Source organism: Capsicum annuum, chromosome 8 (assembly GCF_002878395.1).
Source record: "Capsicum annuum cultivar UCD-10X-F1 chromosome 8, UCD10Xv1.1, whole genome shotgun sequence".
NCBI lineage: Eukaryota > Viridiplantae > Streptophyta > Magnoliopsida > Solanales > Solanaceae > Capsicum > Capsicum annuum.
This window is the reverse complement of record NC_061118.1, coordinates 153,165,927-153,186,598: the sequence shown is the minus strand read 5'-3', so window position 1 is coordinate 153,186,598 and position 20,672 is coordinate 153,165,927. Positions and strand designations below refer to the sequence as shown.

The 20,672-nt window shown below is 33.9% G+C and overlaps 4 protein-coding genes across 5 annotated transcripts; 1 reads left to right on the top strand and 3 right to left on the bottom strand.

Moving 5' to 3' along the window:
* Positions 1-159: 159 nt before the first annotated feature.
* LOC124886440 (putative UDP-glucuronate:xylan alpha-glucuronosyltransferase 4) lies at positions 160-4,078 on the bottom strand. Its single transcript, XM_047394668.1, has 2 exons — positions 3,304-4,078; positions 160-1,276 (listed from the first exon to the last, which is right to left on the bottom strand). The coding sequence occupies exons 1-2, from the start codon at positions 4,040-4,042 to the stop codon at positions 345-347; spliced, it is 1,671 nt and encodes a 556-aa protein (XP_047250624.1). The 5' UTR covers positions 4,043-4,078; the 3' UTR covers positions 160-344.
* Positions 4,079-5,196: 1,118 nt separating this feature from the next.
* Positions 5,197-7,499, bottom strand: LOC107879809 (putative UDP-glucuronate:xylan alpha-glucuronosyltransferase 5). The gene is made up of 2 exons (XM_047394667.1): positions 6,715-7,499; positions 5,197-6,226 (listed from the first exon to the last, which is right to left on the bottom strand). The coding sequence occupies exons 1-2, from the start codon at positions 7,469-7,471 to the stop codon at positions 5,313-5,315; spliced, it is 1,671 nt and encodes a 556-aa protein (XP_047250623.1). The 5' UTR covers positions 7,472-7,499; the 3' UTR covers positions 5,197-5,312.
* Positions 7,500-7,757: 258 nt separating this feature from the next.
* LOC107879808 (putative UDP-glucuronate:xylan alpha-glucuronosyltransferase 4) lies at positions 7,758-10,105 on the bottom strand. Its single transcript, XM_016726752.2, has 2 exons — positions 9,211-10,105; positions 7,758-8,915 (listed from the first exon to the last, which is right to left on the bottom strand). Exons 1-2 carry the CDS (start codon positions 9,980-9,982, stop codon positions 8,002-8,004), a joined length of 1,686 nt encoding a protein of 561 aa, XP_016582238.2. The 5' UTR covers positions 9,983-10,105; the 3' UTR covers positions 7,758-8,001.
* A 3,740-nt stretch (positions 10,106-13,845) lies between these two features.
* Positions 13,846-19,153, top strand: LOC107879807 (probable pectinesterase/pectinesterase inhibitor 25). 2 transcript variants are annotated; one of them, XM_016726751.2, is made up of 3 exons: positions 13,846-14,557; positions 17,776-18,115; positions 18,410-19,153. In XM_016726751.2, the coding sequence occupies exons 1-3, from the start codon at positions 13,877-13,879 to the stop codon at positions 19,096-19,098; spliced, it is 1,710 nt and encodes a 569-aa protein (XP_016582237.1). In that variant the 5' UTR covers positions 13,846-13,876; the 3' UTR covers positions 19,099-19,153. The 2 variants fall into 2 exon arrangements, with proteins under 2 accessions (XP_016582237.1, XP_047250622.1); XM_047394666.1 differs by lacking the exon at positions 13,846-14,557 and adding an exon at positions 16,321-17,236.
* Positions 19,154-20,672: the final 1,519 nt, after the last annotated feature.

Below are 20,672 nucleotides of genomic sequence, written 5' to 3'. Positions count from 1 at the left end.
AGCGATCTTCTTTTCTCTCCTTCAATCCATTGTTGTTTCATTGTCTAAAAATAAGTCTATCACCCAATTCAATAGTAAATAAAATATTGCCATTCATCAGCCTGAGTTTTCCACAATTTTAAGGCTTCCATTAACATTTCCCAGTCTCATCCAAGACATATGTGGTAGTATATAGGTTTTATCATTTACTAGTATTTCACAGTAATAGATCGCGTGAAAATAATAAAATAAATAAATAAATAAATAAATACAAGAAGCAACAAAGAAATACATTTGAAGATGGAAATTTTCTTTTCTTTTCTTTTTTTTTTTTTTTGAAAAAAAGAAGGAAACAATAACACTAATCAAAGGTCGGAATCGGAAAGTCTTCTTGGATCCTTCACTTGAATTTTCCAATGGCCATCAGAAAAATTAGCAATTTTAGCCTTTTGTCTCTCCAATCTTATCCTTGTATCCATCTGTGGAGTCAAATCACAAAACTTCTGAAGCTCCCTTGGCATTAAATTATAAACTTCCCACCACTTTGCATGAATTAAATCATTTGGAAAATCCCTATATACCAATGCATCCCAATTGCAGTCATAATCTTTGTAACACATCCACGGCTTTAGACCCAAGTAATGCATTGCATATGCATCCTCAGGATAATCATACTTTCGACGTTCATCTGTCTGGAAATTCTTCAAATAATTCAGTTTACCAGGCCACCTATGCCACCAAGAAAATACCTCATTCAAAAACCCTTGATCACCTCCATTGTACGAAACAATACTTAGGGTTTTCTCCATTAGGGTTTTGAAAGTACACTCCGATGGCTCGATTATCATGATCCCTGAGTTGAACACATGCCTACAGTTACCAGCAGCTGACAACTGTGGGAACACGAAGAAATGATCAAGGTTCTTGAAGAAAAGGAAGTCCGCGTCTATGAATATGAGCTTATCATACTCTGTTAGTTGCCATATTCGGAGCTTGCTGTAGTTCCATTCATTGTAGGTGCCTCTTTTTGCATGAGGGTTTCTTATTCTTTCGATTATTTTGATCTTCCATCCTGCTTGTTTGAGACTGTGTAGGGCTTCTTGTGATATTGAGTTGTCCACAAGGAGAATTAGGTCTTTTGTGGTGTTGGATAGGATGATGCTTTGTGCTAAAGATATTGCTCCACAAACATATGATTCTGAGGAGTGAAGAACAGTAACATAAGCCTCTCTTTGCTTGTGGGCAATTTTGTTGCTTGTGGATGATGATGAACCATATTGTCTCCATACTTCTCGACCTAGTAATTTCAACCAAGGTAAGATAATGATTGAGGTATAATCCTTTAAAATGAACATAGCAAAGAGAAAAATGACATTTTTGGTTCGAGCTTTGGTTCTAGAAAAAAGTAAATCAGCAAGAGTTGTGATATGATGGACAGGATCCTTGAGGTTCAAATCCTGGGTATGAAAAACTAATTATTAGTGAGCGCTTTCCCCTTAAATGGGCCTTACGCAGAGCGAGTTGGGATTAGTCGACCCCTAGTATAGATATTGAACACTGGATGGGAAACAAATAAAAGAGATAAAGTAACTCTCGTTGTCCCAATTCATGTAAGACTTGAGTTTAAGAAAAAGAAATTCAAAGTATAACATTCTTTTTAAGACAAATTAAAAATAAATGTACGTTACATGAATTGGTACAGATGAAATACTTGTAAGGGTGATTTACAAGAATGGCCTTGGAGGTGGGTAGTCTTGAACTTTTGACCCGCTTGCTCTATGAGCAAAACTTCCCTTAAATTTAACAAGTTTTGAGTTTTGACCTTGAAGACGCTACCGAGCCAAGTGGGAGTAAAAAATTCAATACGACCCATCTCTATGGTAAAGTAATATATTACGCTCTTCACAGGTAACTGGGATGTAACAAATATGATTACTAGGAGAATAATTGAATTAAATTTGAATGATTTCATTTAGTCCTTTGGTAAGCCTTTTTTTTTACTGTCATTGAGTCATTTCCATATAAAAATCTTATTGTGGATTCGAAGCACCTAAATTCTGATTGCTATATATACGCAATTGGGTGGGTGACCATCAGTACAATAATAGTGTACTTTATCTGAGAATTCATTACTTGCCAAACTGAAAAACCAATACAAGCAAGTAAAAATTATTGAATTATTTGGTGGAATGTCAAAAATATTGTAACACATAAATATTCCAAAAATTTAAGTTATATATACACTTTAATTTTTGTCAATCGAAAAATATTTACAGATAAGGTATCTCAAAATATGGAATTCATAATTTTGAACATGCGACTTGTGACCTGCGATAACATATAAAAATAATATGACAGCCACGATGTATAAAACTTACTAAGTCTACCTAAAGGTATTAGCTATAAGATGTTTGTCGAAGATCCATATTCAAGGGTGTTGCCTAATAGTCAATGAAGTGAAGAGAGAATATGAGGTCTCAAGTTTAAATTCCAACAACGATCCCATATGTCCTACCCCTTATGGACATAATTATCTAATTTGTTGGTGGTGGAAGATAGCAGATATTCATAGTTATAGAAAAAAAAAAAAATATATCAAATTTAATATTGCCTTCTAATGCCAGGATTAATGACAGAAAATTCGTTTTCTACATCTAGCAATTTTTTCCTATCAAGTTTGCTAGTGGATTTGTCATATGGTTAGCCATCATATACCCAAACAATTCATGCGGTCAATTATTTCAGAATATTAACTATGATGCCATTTATGTATACATAAACCAAAAAGAAATTCAAAGTACATAAAATCTGATGCTCCTATTATTTCCCTTTTCCTGCGATCAGGAAATTGCTATATTTGCTCCTAATTTATCCAAAAATAGAATTTTATTATAACATATAGCCTGTCTAGAAAATGAATATCCTGAACCATATCTGGTATCTTAATTTTTTAAAATTAATATTCATCGATGGTGTAATTTTATTTTTTACATTATCAGATCAATTTTGCTTGGTGTAGCAGGTAAGAATCTCCATTCCATGGTTAGTACTACTTAATTAGTCCGTGAGTTCCAAAAGTTAGTAGCCTTTATTTTCACCCCCTCTCTATATTGGCAGTGTATACAGTTCAAAATGTTAAGTAGGCATACGAAGAAGTCGAGCCGTCGAGGTGATTTAACTACTTCTATCATATATATAAACATACAAATAATTTTGATCTTATATATAATTTTTCGGCGAATGATGTTGTATGAGCCCTTCGCGGCCCCCCTAGCTCTGCCGTTGAATATGTATATGTTAAAAAGAAAAAGACTTGCAACATACCTTGTTCAGCAAATGGAGTGGCAAGTTGACAAGTTCCAACTGGCATGAGAATTTTCTGTTTGAGTTTTGTCAAATCAGGCTTGTAAATCCATACATTTCCTTCATGCCATATTAGATCATCACACCTGAAAATCTCAAGCATAGGACTACATGGTCCGATGAAAACAACGTACATTTCGCGATAAACACCGTTACTATCCATTCCATTTTTCACCAAAAGATTAGCCACAACTAGGTTCACTTGTAACCTATACACACTGGTAGCATTTTCACAAGGAACCCTAGCCAAAACAACGTCCAAATCGACATAATCTTCGACCTCAGGCATTGGAATTTCAGGACACTGCGATGATTTTTGAGGCACATTCTCATTGATCCACTCTGGGAACAAGTGTTTCCACATAACACTTCTGTTGACACGACGAAAATGAACGTTGACTAGCTCAGCTTGTTCGTCGTGTAGGTCTTTGACTTCAATAGGTACCCCATGTACGTTTACTAGTCCAATTTTGAACCTTGTATATTTGGTTTCGTTTTCGAGAAATTTGTACCAACTAGGTTTGATGATAGGCCTAGGGAAGATTTGTGTTGGTTGTTTGTAATCTTGTAAGGTGTGGAATATCATGGTTTCTTGGCGTTTAGGGTTGAATGACATACCAAGGTAAATGAAGGCTATGAAAAAGGAGATTATTGAAATGGTGACAAGCTTTAGTTTGGTCTGAGAAGGCTTGGAACCCATTTTTTTTTAAAAAAATGTTTTTGATTTGGTTTTGAAGATGTGATGTGTATTTGTAATTGAAAATTTTGTCTTAAAAAGGGAAGAAATTTAATAGAAAGAAATTTTGTTTGCACTCAAGAAAAATATAGTAAAATGCAGCGAACATTGTTTGTTCCACATTAAAATACAAACCATACAAGGATGTATCAGTATCACTTACTCATTTATGTTAAATCTAAATTAGGGATGTTAAATAGGAAGATTGAGTTATATTTGGACCGACTTAAAATAGATTGAATCCATAAATGGGCCGAATGGTAACTGGTTCAATATTTTTTGGTCAAAATGGCTGATTAAGCCAGAATTTTAGTAACTCATAAGTCTATCATCCAACCTATCTAAATCTTTTGTAATTTTAGATAAGTTTACAATTTGGATAAGCTTGTAATTAGATAATCTTGCAATCAAATAGACAGTGGGTCAACAACAACTTTTGTTCTTCTATAAATAAAAAGTCAATGCAGTTCATTTGTACTTCAGTGTCAAATTGAATTATGTATAGGTCTCTCTCGATATTTGACTCTAGTGTATTTACTTTATAGTCTTTATTTTATAACAAAAACAATTCTTTTTTTCATTTGTTTGTATATTTTAGTTACCAAAGCAAACCAATAAAAATGTTGTTTCTTTATTATGACTATTTCAACCAAACAAAGCTAGAAATAAAACTTATACGTGCAAACTAAACTGAATTAACCTCTACATTGTCTAATTTGTATTATCCAATGATCCACCAATGAATATATGTTCAACTCAATCTTTCCAAGCAGAAAAGTAAAATACCAAAAGAGATGGTAAGACAATCCAAATTAATTGTAAATCCAATTGTTTCGAACGATCAATGGAACAAAGAAAAGCTATAATTTGAGTTCAAATAACTTTTATGAGCCAAATTTGACACACCAAATCTAAAAGTTGGTAGATCGTCTTTTAGCCTAATATACAAGACCTCTTGCAGGGCAATTCACTAAAAGTGACAAAAATAGAGTGACCATAGATGTAATTTATATGATTTGGCGTAAACATCGGGTGAGAATAAATTTTTATTGTATTCATCGCAGATATAATTGGCTAATTAGGATTATTCTTGGTACATATATTCTTTGATAGTTTTACTTCTTAATTAGTTGAAATGTTGCAAGCATATGTCTACAGTCTCTATCATAAAAAGGGAATTGTTAGTATCCATGATATGAAATAATCACTTGCTAGATCATCAATCAAATAATCATCAATACGAAAGTCTTCTTGGATCTTTCACTTGAATCCTCCAATGCCCATCTGAAAAATTAGCTTTCTTGGCTTTTTTCCTCCATTTTATTATCCTTGCATCCATTTCTGGTGTCAATGCACAATATTTCCTAAGTTCCATAGGCATTTTATTGTATACTTTCCACCACCTCTCATGAGCTGAATCACTCGCAAAAATTTGAGATTCAACTTTATCCCAATTACAATCATAATCTTCGTAACACGTCCATGGCTTCAATCCCAAATAATGTACGGTGTAGGAATCCTCAGGAAGGTCACGTGGACTCGAATCTACAAAAATCTTGAGAGGATTTAGCTTTGTAGGCCACCTATGCCACCACACGAACATTTCATTTAGAAAGCCTTGATCGCCCCCGTTATAAGAACCTACTTCAAACCTTTTGTTCATTAAATTTTGGAACTTGCATTTTGATGGTTCTATTATCATAACACCAGAATTGAAAATGTACCCATCGTTTCCAGCAGCTGATAGTTCTGGATACGAAAAGAACTTATCGATGTTCCTGAAAACTACGAAATCTGAATCGATGAATATGACTTTGTCATATTCTATGAGTTGCCATATACGAAGCTTGCTGTAATTCCATTCGTTGTACGCGTTTTTTGGGGCATGTGGGCTTCGTATTCTCTTGATCTTCTTGATTTTCCAGCCTGCTGCTATGAGACCATGAAGGGATTTTGGGGAAATTGAGTCATCTGCTAGTAGGACAAGGTCTCTTGTTGAGTTGGTTTGGATAATACTTTGTGCCAATGCAATTGCTCCGCAAACATAGGCTTCTGAGGAATGTAGCACTGTCACATAAGCCTCTCTTGGCTTGTGGAATAATGTTTTGTCCGGTACAGACGTCGAATAACTCTTTCGAATTTCTTGTCCTGGTACATAATTTTTACAAAAGTTTAACTTTAATGTACGGCTAGTATGTAAAATATTATACTAATTAGATGACGTAACTTTTAAATATTACTATCAGGTAGCCGTCCATGTATAGGAAGAGGCTGAAAGTATATAATAACCTATACAAAATATGACAAAGAAATGACTTGTTCACAGAAAAGCCTTTAGGTGTTGACAGGAGTTTTCTAGGTGCATAATGTTAGCAAAATAAAATTGATTGCCGGCGTTTTTATCAAATTGCTCAATTTGAGTTTTTTCCCCAAGCTCAAAGAATATCCTATCCACCAAACAAGCAAATAAACAAACATAAAATTAACTTGAGAAGCTACATCAATGTCTAATTAGTCAATACACAATCAAAAGCATTATTTTCTCGAGGTAAATGAAAATTGCCGCTAATTGATCTTAATAAAATTCAATTCCAAAAATTATATAACGTACAAGAAAAATTTTAAAGAGTATTTACCTTGTTTCGAAAAAAGACGAGCAAGCTGACAACTACCAACAGGCATACGAATTTTCTCCTTCAACTTTTCTAATTCAGGCTTATAAACCCGTAAATTCTCTTCTTGCAACAACATGTCTTCACATCGGAAAATCTCCCACATGGGCTCACAATCTCCGATAAACACCGCGTAAGCCGGCCGGTTCTTATTCCAACCACCACTCCTTACCAACAGGTTAGCCACCACCAGGTTAACTTGTAACTTAAAAACATCCCTAGAGCCATCAACCCCTACATGCTTACATGGTACCTTTGCAACCAGAACATCCAATTCCTCGTACTCCTCGAACACCGGCATTGGGATTTCTGGGCACGTAGGCTTGGCTGATACCTCGTCTTCATCAATCCATTCTGGAAACAAGTCTTTCCAGTTAATTTTATCTGAAACCTTAGGAAATTTTACGTCGATCATCTCCATATTTTCTGCCCCGCGCAATCCAGCATAGTCGAAAAATGATGCATTATCAAGGTTGACAAGGCCAATTTTAAGTGTCTTGTGGTCCTTGATTTCGTCTTGTAAAAGTTGAAACCATTGAGGTCTACTTGTGATGACATGTTCCATGGGCATAATACTTTGTATAAAAGTTGGTTTCTCTAGGTTTGAGATTGGAACATCACGATTTTTTGGTCTCAATTTGCAAGTTAGAGTTAGGTAGAAGAGGAATATGGAGAGAAATATGAGAGGAAGTGTATATGATTTTGGCTTTGTGAATGCCATTTTGTTTTTCTTTACCACGTCTATGTGGTTTGTGATCTTTACTAACTTTATATCATTACTTCGAACGTTTCGTTTATACTTTATATAGAACAAAATTTAGTAGAAAACTAGAAAAAATATTCAAGACTATTGGAAGAGTTTAGCATTTGGTAGGGAGTGCATGGACGCACGTTCACATTCTAAATTTATTAAATTAATTGTTGGGTTAATCAGTCAAATATGATGCTTTTTAATTCATCATTGGTTCAGACAAGTATGAAAGTTGAAGGTTTAGTTAATTCTCAGATGCATACAAGTACAATAATTCAAGGAAAAAATGTTCTCTAATCTCATATTCTATATATAGGTATTTAATAGAATGATTTATTAACTAAATGATAAATTATTCTTTCTAACCGCCGCTAAATCGAATATATCGTCTAACAACACTTTTTATGGATGAGCACTCCTATTATCAATTAGTTGAAAATTTTGCAAGCATGCATATGAAATAATTATGAATTAACTCTGTCATATTAATTAAATAATCATCAATAGGTAAGTCTTCTTGAATCTTTCACTGGGATCCTCCAATGTCCATCTAACAAATTAGCTTTCTTGGCTTTTTTCCTCCATTTTATTATCCTTGCATCCATTTCTGGTGTCAATGCACAATATTCCCTAAGTGCCATAGGCATTTTTTTGTATACTTTCCACCACCTCTCATGAGCTGAATCACTCGCAAATTCTTGAGATTCAACTTTATCCCAATTACAATCATAATCTTTGTAACACGTCCATGGCTTCAATCCCAAATAATGTACAGTGTACGAATCATCAGGAAGGTTGCGATGCCGGGAATTCCTAAAAATCTTGAGAGTATTTAATTTACTAGGCCACCTATGCCACCACACGAACATTTCATTTAAAAAGCCTTGATCGCCCCCATTATATGAGCCTACTTCAAACCTTTTGTTCATTAAATTTTGGAACTTGCATTTTGATGGTTCTACGATCATAACACCCGAATTGAAAATGTATCCATCATTTCCAGTAGCTGATAATTCTGGATACGAGAAGAATTTATCGATGTTCCTGAAAACCACGAAATCTGAATCGATGAATACGACTTTATCGTAGTCTTTGAGTTGCCATATTCTGAGCTTGCTGTAATTCCATTCGTTATACGCATTCTTTTTAGCATGTGGGCTTCTTATTCTTTTAATTTTCTTGATTTTCCAGCCTGCTGCTCTGAGACCATGAAGGGATTTTGGAGAAATTGAGTCATCTGCTAGTAGGACAAGGTCTCTTGTTGAGTTGGTTTGGATAATACTTTGTGCCAATGCAATTGCTCCACAAACATAGGCTTCTGAGGAATGTAGAACTGTTACATAAGCCTCTCTTGGCTTGTAGAACAGCGTTTTGTCCGGTACAAATATCGAATAATTCTTTTGAATTTCTTGTCCTGCACGAAATTTAATTTGACAAACGTTTTACTTTTATGTATGGTCAGTATATACAAATTTTATACTAAAAGTAGATAATTTTAAATATTACTATTAGGTAGCTGCTGAAAGTAGATAACCTATACATAATATGACTAAAGCGCTCTTTGTTGTTTTTTTTCCCTTGGTTACTACTAATTGCTTTGACAAAAATGTGACGTGTTAGAAAAGATATTGTACATTTAATATTCCAAATGTTTGTAATAGGACTTGCTAACAGCAGTTTTATTGGTGCATAATGTTGTAAAAATTTACCTTGTTCTGAAAATGGAAGAGCAAGCTGGCAACTACCAACAGGCATAAGAATTTTCTGCTTCAACTTTTCTAATTCAGGCTTATAAACCCATAAATTTTCTTCATGCAACAGCATGTCTTCACATCGGAAAATCTCCCACATGGGCCCACAATCGCCGATAAGCACCGCGTAAACCCGCCGGTTCTTATTCCAACCACCACTCCTTACCAACAAGTTAGCCACCACTAGGTTCACTTGTAACCTAAAAACATCCCTAGAGCCATCAACCCCTACATGCTTACATGGAACCTTTGCAACCACTGCATCCAATTCCTCGTACTCCTCGAACACTGGCATTGGGATTTCTGGGCACTTAGGCTTGGCTGATGCCTCGTTTTCATCAATCCATTCTGGAAATAAGTCTTTCCATTTGAGTTTATCTGAAACCTTAGGAAATTTCACGTCGAACGTCTCCATATTTTCTGTTCCATGCAATCCAACGTAGTCGAAAAACGAGACATCATCAAAATTGACGAGGCCAATATTTAGTCTTTTTCTCTTGATTTTGTCTTGCAAGAGTTGTAACCATTGAGGTCTTGTACTACTGACATATTTCATGGGCATAATAACATTTTGTCTAAAATAAGCTGAATTTCCTAGGTGGGTGATTGTTAATTCACGATTTTTTGGTCTTAATTCGCAAGTTAGAGTTAGGTAGAGGAGGAATATGGTGAGAAATATCAGAGGAAGTGTGAAGGATTTTGGCTTTGTCAGAGTTGGCTTTGATGCCATTGTTTTTTTTTCTCTTGCATCCTTGTGGTTTGTGATCTCTACTAAATTATATACTCCATAAATATCTGACTTTTGTAAAGACGAGATTGGAAGAGAAAAATTCAAGATATTGGAAGAGTATACCATTTGGTAGGGAGTTGGTCAAATGTACATGATGCCTTTTATTTAATCATTGGGACCCTTAAGTAAATTGACATTTATTCTTAATTATCAAGAGATAAGTATGAAGGTAGAATGTTAAATTGATTCTATTTCTCAGTTGAATAATACAGATGAAATACTATAATATATTCAAGGACCAAAGTTGGCGTTAATCTCATATTTGATTGGTAGGTGTTTAATCTCATTTTTGATAGGTAGATGTGTAATAAAAAGATAAATTACTTTTCTAAATTGAATATGTTGTTTAACAACGTCGCTTAAAAAAATATCGGTTAACACATATATGGTATGCCCTCCTATTGATATCATCATTATTTCCTTTGTTTTGTTTTGTTTTTTCATTTTTCTGTTGTGACATATGCATGCATGCCTCACCTAAACCTTCTCAAACGTTGACTTGAAGATTGGCAACTATTGACTTTGAAACTTGGGCTTTTGGGTTAAGGAAGTGGTTACCGGGTCAGGCCCAAAATACCCACGAATCCGAAACAGTAGCCAGGATGAATTGGGCCAGAATAGATTGACCCACTATGGGGCAAAAATTATGGAAGAAGAACCATGAAGTAGAGATCAAGTCTTATGGCAAAGAGTTCACCATGAATCTAGAAGAATTCTTCCAATTCGTACTTTAAAATTTGTCATGGAATTTGGGTGCATTAGGTGGTACATTTTGTGGCATTATCTAACAATATTAATAAGCAAAACAATATCTTCACCAGGAAGAGAGATTTATGACATGACTTTGAACTCTCCTAATACTAATTTGATAGTGAAGAGTAGTTTGCTTGGATGCAAGATTTTTCATTTTCTCATGACATATAATTTTTTGTGGGGTAGGATGGGTAAAAGGATAAATAAGTTGTGCAATATGAAAATTTGTAAAGATCTAACTTAGATCAAAAGATATTAAACTTCAATAAGAATATGTTACTTGTATATGAAGACAATACGTACGTACGTACGTACTACTTTAGTTTGGTATTACGCCTCCTAGTTAACACGTATTCTGAATTCTGATATATATTGAGGATAATTGAATTAGCACAATACTAAATTACTAATGTATGTAACAGAAGCTGACGATCGAGTCGCAGACTTGCTGCCAAAAACAGTGCATTGCTGCCTTTGAATGTGTGTATGTCCACAATAACAAGGAAGAATTCACAGAAAGGCATGTGTTGGTGTTGAAATTTAGATGACCTTAATTTGTTTGTTCATGTGGCATGTTTGGTCCATAATCTAGGCTTCCTCACACGTTCTCAATTCTGGCAAGCCCCTCTTTAATTTGTCATATGCATGCATTTATGATTTATGATTTATTCATCCATTAATTCCTCTATTTTTATGACGTCCCCATCACCGTTTTCATGACTGCTCACTGTTTAACGCGTTTCTTGCTACTGCTAGTATCTTTTCCTTCTTCTTTATATTTTTCCTTTCATTTTCACAAGTACTAATTAATATGGAAGCCATTTATATTCTCAGCCTTCATGCTATTTCTCTTTCTTTTTACTTGTAAAAATTAATTTGACAAATTTTTGAAGGTAAATTGAAGTATATTAATTTAATATTTTGAATTTTAAAATTAGATGTTCAGAAACTATAAAAAAAAACTGTTATAAGTTACATCCCTTCTTATATTAATATGATTGAAAAAAATATGTCTTAAGTTGTTAGTCAATGTTCATGCAGTTTGACAGTAAAAATAAATGGAGTGAGTATATAGTAGTTAATTGAAGGAATCCAGAAGAAATTAAATAGCAGGTTTTACGTTGTAGTCTAGCTGGTTAGGTACTCGGCTCTCACCCGAGAGACCTGGGTTCAAGTCCTGGCAACGGAAATAATTTTTTGCCTATGGTTAAGGTTTTTTTAGTTTAATCTATTATCAATAATAGATTTGTTGACATTTTTTGCAGGTTAGTTTAATCTATTATTTTACTTGGTTCATATTAACTTTAACATGCATGCCTCTTTATAAAACATTTATTTAGAAGATTATTTAACTAAATTGACTTTATTAATTATACTTTAGAAATCTAAATTTGAATACTAATATTTTATGTAGTCATTTATTATATAGTATTAAAAAATTACATAAAAAGACAGAGTATGGATGGAGTAATTCTGAATATGAGATATATACGTATACCTATAATCACATTCTAAAGGTGATTTGTTTGTGCAAGTATTTTTACACCGTGCAGGCATCCATAATATCCGAATGTTCACAGTGGCGGAGCCACAACCGACGAAGGGTGGTCAGATGAACACCCTTCGTCAAATTTTTTTTTCGAGTATATAGGTTAAATATAAATATTTATGGTTATATACATATTGTTGTACACCCTTCACAAGCTAGAGAAGCATAGTTCAGTGGTCAAAAGTGTGTATTTCGGCATCAACAACTTAAGTTCAAATCTTGGCAGGTGCAACAATGCTTTATTTTCTTTTTTTTTTTTAAACAGTTCTTTGCTTAAGGAAAAATATGAACACTCTTAATCAAAAGTCTGGCTCCGCCACTAATATGTCCTTCACTTTCACAACCCTCAAGGCCCCAAATGATTAATTTCCACGTTTTGTTAACTATTTTAGCTTTGGCCAATATATAAATATTCTTTTTTTTTTTTTTAAAAGGAAAAAAAGACATAATAATTCATGTTTGATGAACTTCAACCAGTGATGTACAATTCTATTTGTTTCGCAGTATTCATGCAACTAGTACTAACTAATATTAGTCCTCCATTCCCTCTTGACTCATTTTTATATGACTTACATGTAAATAATCTTTAAAATTTTGTATTTAGTCAAATACTTTCCATTAAAATGAAACATTGGAGAAGACGTATTATTGTGCAAATGAATAATGACAGTGAATCCAACATTCGGTGGTTACAAGAGTCGTTACTACCGGCTGCTCCAGCCGTCCGCTTAGTAATCACTTTCATTGTTAGGCATTACTACTATTACCATCATTTTTTCTCATTTTAACTACTTGTCCCTCTCGACTTAAACCAATTCTGACATATAAATTTTAAATCACAATTGACCAATTTAAATATACGGATGGAATTTTGAGAGTCATTTCAATTGGGTCGCATAAATTAAGACAAAATAGCTATTACTTCCTCTGTCCATCTTTACTTGTACACTATTGACTTGACACAAATTTTAAAAAATAATAAATAATAGAATTATTTCACTATTATATCACCTTTTGAATATAATAAACTTGCAATTGACCATAGATTCCCAAATATTTTTGACAAGCTATTTTAGGGTGAAGTTTCATCACGTGTTTGGACATAGTATTTGAAAAATATATTTCACATTTAAAAGTTTTAAAAAATTGAGTTTTGGTTCAAATAATAAATTATATGATCACTAAGTTTTTTTTAAAAAAACTACTTGAAAAGTGTATGATCAAACTGATCCTAAGTAGTAATGTTTTGGATAATATATTGAATAGTAATAAATAAATAGTAAAGGTAATTAAATTGAAACAAAAAAAGTATATTATTGAATACTTATTTTTATTATTCATTAATAAAAAAGTTATTGAACTTTTAAATTGATCAAGTATTATTAAATACGTTTTTTTTAATTTTTGGTATGGGATACAAGTAAAGATGACACCGGAAGTACATACCAAACAATAGTTTGCTATAAATTCTATACTTATCCAAAAACACATGCATCCTAGCTTGCTTCATTCCACGAGATAGGAAAACAAAAATGCCAAAAAAGACAATACTCTTCCTCGTCATTTCCTTCATTCTTTCTTCTTTAGCACTTCCAATTTTCAGCCAAAATCAATCGCTATCACCTTCCATAGCATGCAAATCCTCACTTTACCCAAAGCTCTGCCGCACCCTTCTCTCCACATTTCAGCATTCTCCTTCTAACCCAAATGACTACAGCAAGTTCTCCGTCAAGCAGTGCCAGAAAAATGCTGGAAAGCTATCCAACCTAATCGCGCATTTCCTCACAACACAAAAACAACGAGCACTGTTCACCAACACTAGAGAGATCAACGCATTGAGCGATTGTCATCAGCTCTCCGAACTCACGGTAGACTACTTGAATTCAGTTTCTGCTGAGTTGAGAGGATTTGATGTCAGGTCAAGTTCGGATGATTTAGTGGGGAGGATTCAGACGTTGCTTAGTGGTGTGGTGACGAATCAGCAGACGTGTTATGAGGGGCTGAAAGAAGCTGGTAGTAGCATGGTGGCTCAACTGTTGGCGCCAGTGAGCAATGCTGGGGAGATATACAGTGTGTCTCTTGGATTGGTGGCACATGCATTGGGAAGCGTTGGCAAATCCAGAAAGAAGGGCAGATTGTTGGGTGAGCAGGATGGGGGAGGAGTACTGATGGAGGAAGAGTGGGCACGCCATTCAAGATTCATGGCTTCCAAGGTAATCCCATTTCAAATCTACTATTTCATCCTCTCATATGTTTATTTTTTCCATCGTTACTGTGGAGAAATTTTCAAGGAAGGCCTATTGTAAATGACAAGTAATCTTTTATGAGTATAAATAGAAAAATAATTAATTATCTCTTAAATTCTTAAATATTTTAAGAAAAAAACTTTTTAGCAAAGCATGCCAAGTAATTTGTGATGAAGGGAGTACCCCTTTCGATTCTTGTCATAGTTTCTTTTTTGTCTATTTCAGAAAATGTAACTTTCCTTTTTTATAATTTCTACTTTCAATTTTTCAGTGACTATAAAATTTAATACTAATTTGATATATTTTATTTATTTTTAATTTTTAATTACAAGATTCAGAAATGTCATGTTAAGACAAAACAAAACCATCAAAGAGGGTTTCCTGATTTGTCTTGTCATTTCTTAAAAGTTAATAGGATCAAATTATTAAAATTAAATTAATTTAATATTTCAAAATTTTAATTTAAATATCTAAACATTGTACAAAAAGTTCTACCCTCTCTCCTATTTATGCACATGGTGCATGCACAAAGTTTAACAATGAAAAAATATTTTTAATACTTATGAGTTAAATTACGTCATAGATATTTAAATAATTATGACTTTTTTAATAGAGACAAAATATAAAATCTAAAATTAAGCTATTATTAAGTATACTTGTGATTAAGATTTTGTGGACTTTGATCAATATTACGACATGTTTTTTCTACTATATTGATATAAATATAGGAAAATATTGTATGTCTTATAGAGTAATATTTTTCATATAATTCTTTAATGTCTAATTTTGTGTTGAGGCAATACAATTTAATTTGAAGATTACTCAAATTGACCGAAAATAATTTGTACTAGCTGTTATAAAATATATTGTAAGTAAAAAATTATTAATTCTTGTGGTCTATATAATTAACTTCATCCCACATATCCAAATGAAAAAGAATTTTTCTGCATTTATTCTCTGCAAGCTGGCTGCCTTTGCATTGATTGTATTCCACCCCTAGCTATTATTGAAGCAACTATATATATCTATACATCTTTACTGCCCCTACGCTGTGTGAATTTAAAGTGCTGCTTTATTAGGAAGACTGGTATACATGTACTCACATTTCAAGAAGCAGTACTCATAAATTAAAGCTGTTAATTAGACAAATTTACCTTGGGCATATGATAAAGAACATGATGAAGAGATTAAAAAATTACTCTAATTAGTTGATTATCTTTCTTGGTAGATCTTTTGTTTGGGAGAAGAATACTGTAAAATGTACATCTGATTCTCGTTTGTCTTCTACTCACAATTAAAAGGCCTCTCTCTTGTGTGATTATTAAAATATGCTGTTTCGTCGAAGTGTTTTTAAAAGAGATACGTAAAATATAATAATTTTTTATTTGACAAATCAAGTTAAATATATTCATACGTTATTAGAATATAGTATAATTTACAAGTATGGCCTCTTTACTACTATATAGTAAAAAAGAAATGTTTGGTAGATCTTGTTTGATAGAGAAAATACTGCAAAGTGTAAGTGATCAGTGTCTTTTGTCTTGTACTAACAACTAGATAGAAGTGAGAGCTGGTAGTCTTGTATCTTTTCTCTTTTTCTATTGATTGATTGACCTGACATAGCCACATGATAAGTAATATCTTAAGTAACTCCCCTAGTTAAAAATGAAAATTACATGTACCATATAATCAAAAATTGTAACCTATATGGTACTGTTTTCCTAGGTAAGTTTCAAACTAAAGAAGGAAACAATGAGGCAAATGAATTAAGGCAAGCTAACAAATAAATGTCAGCTTATTTCATTCCCCTACTAACGTTCGTTGCCCAACTCTAGCTACAGAAAATTTTTGCCAATTTATACCAACCACTAAACAGTCTAGCGGTTTTTTATCAAAAATTAAATAATTATCTTAGGGATGCGCCAAATTCTTGACTTTACAGTTGTTGGAAAATCCTCACCAAATATAGAACTTTGAGGGAAATTTATTCTGTGTGACTGCAAATAAATTTCACTTTTGGCCCCAATGTATGGGTTCAAAGTTGAGTAGTTGTCCCTACCTTAGCTTCATTTCTATTGCATATCCAATAAATAAACATGTCCCAGTATATATAGTCCCAACATCTTATTATCAACTACATGTAATCTGCATGTGGGAAAATAATTTGAAAAGGCAAGCAACTCTGACATAATCATCTTCCTTGCCATATACTACTTCTTTGTTTCTCCATCTTTTTCATTTTTTAGAGTATCTTTTTTATAGTATTTTATCATTGGAGATATTCAGGGCCCTCCCGAGACAATTTGCCCAAGGACTAAAGGGAGGTCCAACTGCCTCCAGTGGGCCTGTTAACATACATTCTCATGTCTTTACGAAGTTTGTAGTTATTTTTTCTTCTAAAAATTACTCAAAAGAAAAAGAAAAAAGGTTGAAACCAAGTGTCATGGACTATAAAAGAAACTTGGCATTTTTAAAACCATGGTCCTATAAAAAAGAAAAACTGGAAACTGTTTCTAAACTTATTGTCTCATTTATTTAGTAGCAATATTATTATTAGCTTAATGAGGCTAAGAAAGCACATGATACATGTCCTTTTGAGATATAAGTCCCTTCACTAGTGAAGAGCCAGAGGATGCAAGAAAATAGGTGAGTGGTTATTAGATGTTGATGTACCACCTGTTGTGATCATCAAAACAAATATCAAATACTCAAAACTTTGAAATTGATTAGATGAAGTGTACTTATTGAAGTTGATTAGATGAAGTGTGCTTATTGTGTTTCTTCCTTTTTTTTTTTTGTTGGTCTTTCAATGGTAGAGAAGTTTATTCTTCCCACATGGCTTGTTTATTTGGATGTTAAAGTCCAAAAGAATAGAGTAGGAGGGCATACATTCTTCCTCTCAGCTTATTCTTATGGCTTACCAAATCTCTTCTATGTGCATTTTTTTAAAATGAAAATAATTATTTTTGCAGGTCAAGTATTTATTGCTGTAAGAAAATTAAACAAAAATGATTAAATCAGCCCCATCACTATTAGTTCTAGCAACAAAGTCCTGACATAAGAGATCAAAGTAACAACTCCAGAAGATTACTAAGGTTTTAATTAATTATGGCGCCTGTTAATTGTGACAGATTAGAACTGTTAAAAGAAAATTTCCAAGAAAACTTACAATCAATTACAAGCAGGTTAAACAAGCATTTGAAAGGCCTCATCAAAGGGGTGGAAGGGTTCTTGACGAGTTAGTAGAAAATGGAGTTCACATTAAGGAAGCAGTAACAGTTAGCCCTTACGGTGGCTGCAACTTTACATCGATAGGAGAAGCCATTGCATTTGCGCCTAATAACTCAAAGATTGAAGATGGCTATTTTCTCATCTACGCGAAGCAAGGATACTACGAAGAGTATGTTGTTGTTGCCAAGAACAAGAAGAACATTATGTTGATTGGAGAAGGCGTTGATCTCACTGTGATTGCTGGAAATCGTAGTGTCATAGATGGCTGGACAACCTACAATTCAGCAACCTTTGGTAAGTAAACTATATATGCCTCAACCTTCACTTTTGTCATAATGGAAAAATTGGCTAGCAGTAATTAGAAATTGGAAATCGTAGTGATCAACTTTTTGTTAGAAATTGCATTAAAATGCTCTGTATAATTAGTCGCATCACTGGAAAAATCTGCACCTTTTTGCATTTCTCTTTCTTGTTTATAAGCCTTTTTTCACTGATCAACATACTTTAAAAAGTTGCACATTCAAGTGTTAGTACTACATTCTAGCAAAAGTTAAGCTATAGATATCTAAATCTTTCTTTCACGTGCAGCCGTCTCAGGGGAGCGGTTTGTAGCCGTAAACATTACATTCAAGAACGTAGCTGGTCCTTGGAAGCACCAAGCTGTAGCTCTAAGGAACAATGCAGACCTTTCCACGTTCTACAAATGTCGTTTTGAGGGCTATCAAGACACATTATACGCGCACTCTTTAAGACAATTCTACAGAGAATGTGATATCTACGGTACAGTTGACTTCATATTTGGCAATGCAGCTGCAATTTTCCAAAACTGCCATCTCTTTGCTAGGAAGCCAATGCCAGACCAGAAGAATATCTTCACAGCACAAGGCCGAAGCGATCCCAATCAGAACACTGGCATTTCTATCCAGAACTGCACAATTCAAGCTGCCCCTGATTTGGCACAGGAATCGGATCTCACGTTGAGTTTTCTTGGCCGGCCCTGGCACAATTACTCGAGGACTGTAATCATGCAGTCTTATATAGGAGACGTTATCGCCCCTGTTGGATGGTTAGAGTGGAACGGAACGTATGGACTCGACACCCTTTACTATGGGGAGTTTGAGAATTATGGACCAGGGGCTAATACTACAATGAGAGTACAATGGCCTGGTTATAGTTTAATGAATGCTTCACAAGCAATGAACTTTACTGTCTATAATTTCACTATGGGAGATACTTGGTTGCCTTGCACAAATGTACCATTTTCTCAAGGCCTGTAATGGGAAAAACTGTATAAATCAGATAGCTTTATGTACTTCTATCACATTCTTTTCTTCAATTTTATTCTTTAACTTAGTGTTAAGAAGATGGTAGTTTAGTTATACACACAGTTTCAGTGAGTACTACTGCTCTTGTTATTGGAGTAAAAAAGAGTTGATGCAACTTTTTCAACTATTTATAACATGATGTGGTTTCTACATCATGTTACTTTACATTTGATCTACTAGAAAAAGAAAAGAAATATATTTGTAAATGCTCAGAGAAAATGTCCATGTATTCAGTAATCTTTGAAAATTCCCAAGATTCAACCAAGGAACAGTGGCAACGTCACCCTTGTCCACGGGTGTCAATTGACATGTATTGCTGAAAAATTACACAATACAAATAAAATTTTTGTTTTGCGTAGAGGCTATCCGTTGAATCTCTTTGACTTCTTCATATGTTTATTTTTTTTATATTTTATATTCTCCTTTATGAAAATTATAGCGCCGTCCCTGCCAAAGAACTTCAATTTAAGAGGGTGAAACGAATTGTTGAAGATATGTGTCAGAAATAAAATAGGAAAAAATAATTTTAATAGTTTTAAATTATTAGAATTGTATGTGGTTTACAATTAAAAATTAGTTATCCCTTTTTATTGGAATATGAATTAGTTACCCTTTGTTATTTTCATTTGAATTGAAGTTTAGTTATAAATTTAGCTATAAATATATGTCTTTGAGTTATTAGTAAAATAATTCTTTTGATAATACAATTGTAGTATCTTTATCTCCAAGTCTTTCTCTGTTATTTCTTTAGTTTAGGCAGTTTTTTTTGTTCTTTGGTCATTTCCGATAACCTGATAGATCTACTGAACCTTTTCCAGAAGGGAGTTTCGACTACAAAACTGGTAACCTTAGCCCAAAATTCGATCTACGGCCCTCTCAAGGTTAGGGGCACTCAAAAGCGCCATTGCCTCCAAGGCATCCAGTCGATCCTTACCCTTTCTAGTGAGAAAAAGTACAACACATTTTTTGATCAGCTTTGCTCATGAATTCACATTCGACGAATCCTATATTTATTGGGGAAGGTTTTGATTCTTTGCTCAGCTTGGATCGCGTATGCTCAATGCTTTTGGTTTTACCCAGCATTGCCACTCTTCTTACTATGTTGTGGGACTGCGAAGACAACCCACCGCTGGAACTTGCTTTGCTCTGGCTTCGCTCGCTCTCACCTGTCTTCTTCCCACTATAGTGAAAGATCTTTCACTATAGCAGGAACCTTACTGACCCTTAGTTTCAAAGTTCTTGAGGGATTTGTGAGTGAGATAAATTTTGAAAATAACTTTTTTCAAATAACTCTTTTTGTTTTGGTGGTGAGAATTTTCAACTTTGGGCAATAAAAATGGAGACTTATTGTCACGCCTCAAATCCTATTGGGGCGGACTGATACTCGTAACCGAGGAGGCCCGGGAGAACCAGCTCATAACCTTATACTTCCCATGCATACCTCTATGACAACCCGAAATTCGGACAGCATCATGTCGCATATAAAAGGAAATAATCACCTGTATAAGCTCGAGCACACATATATA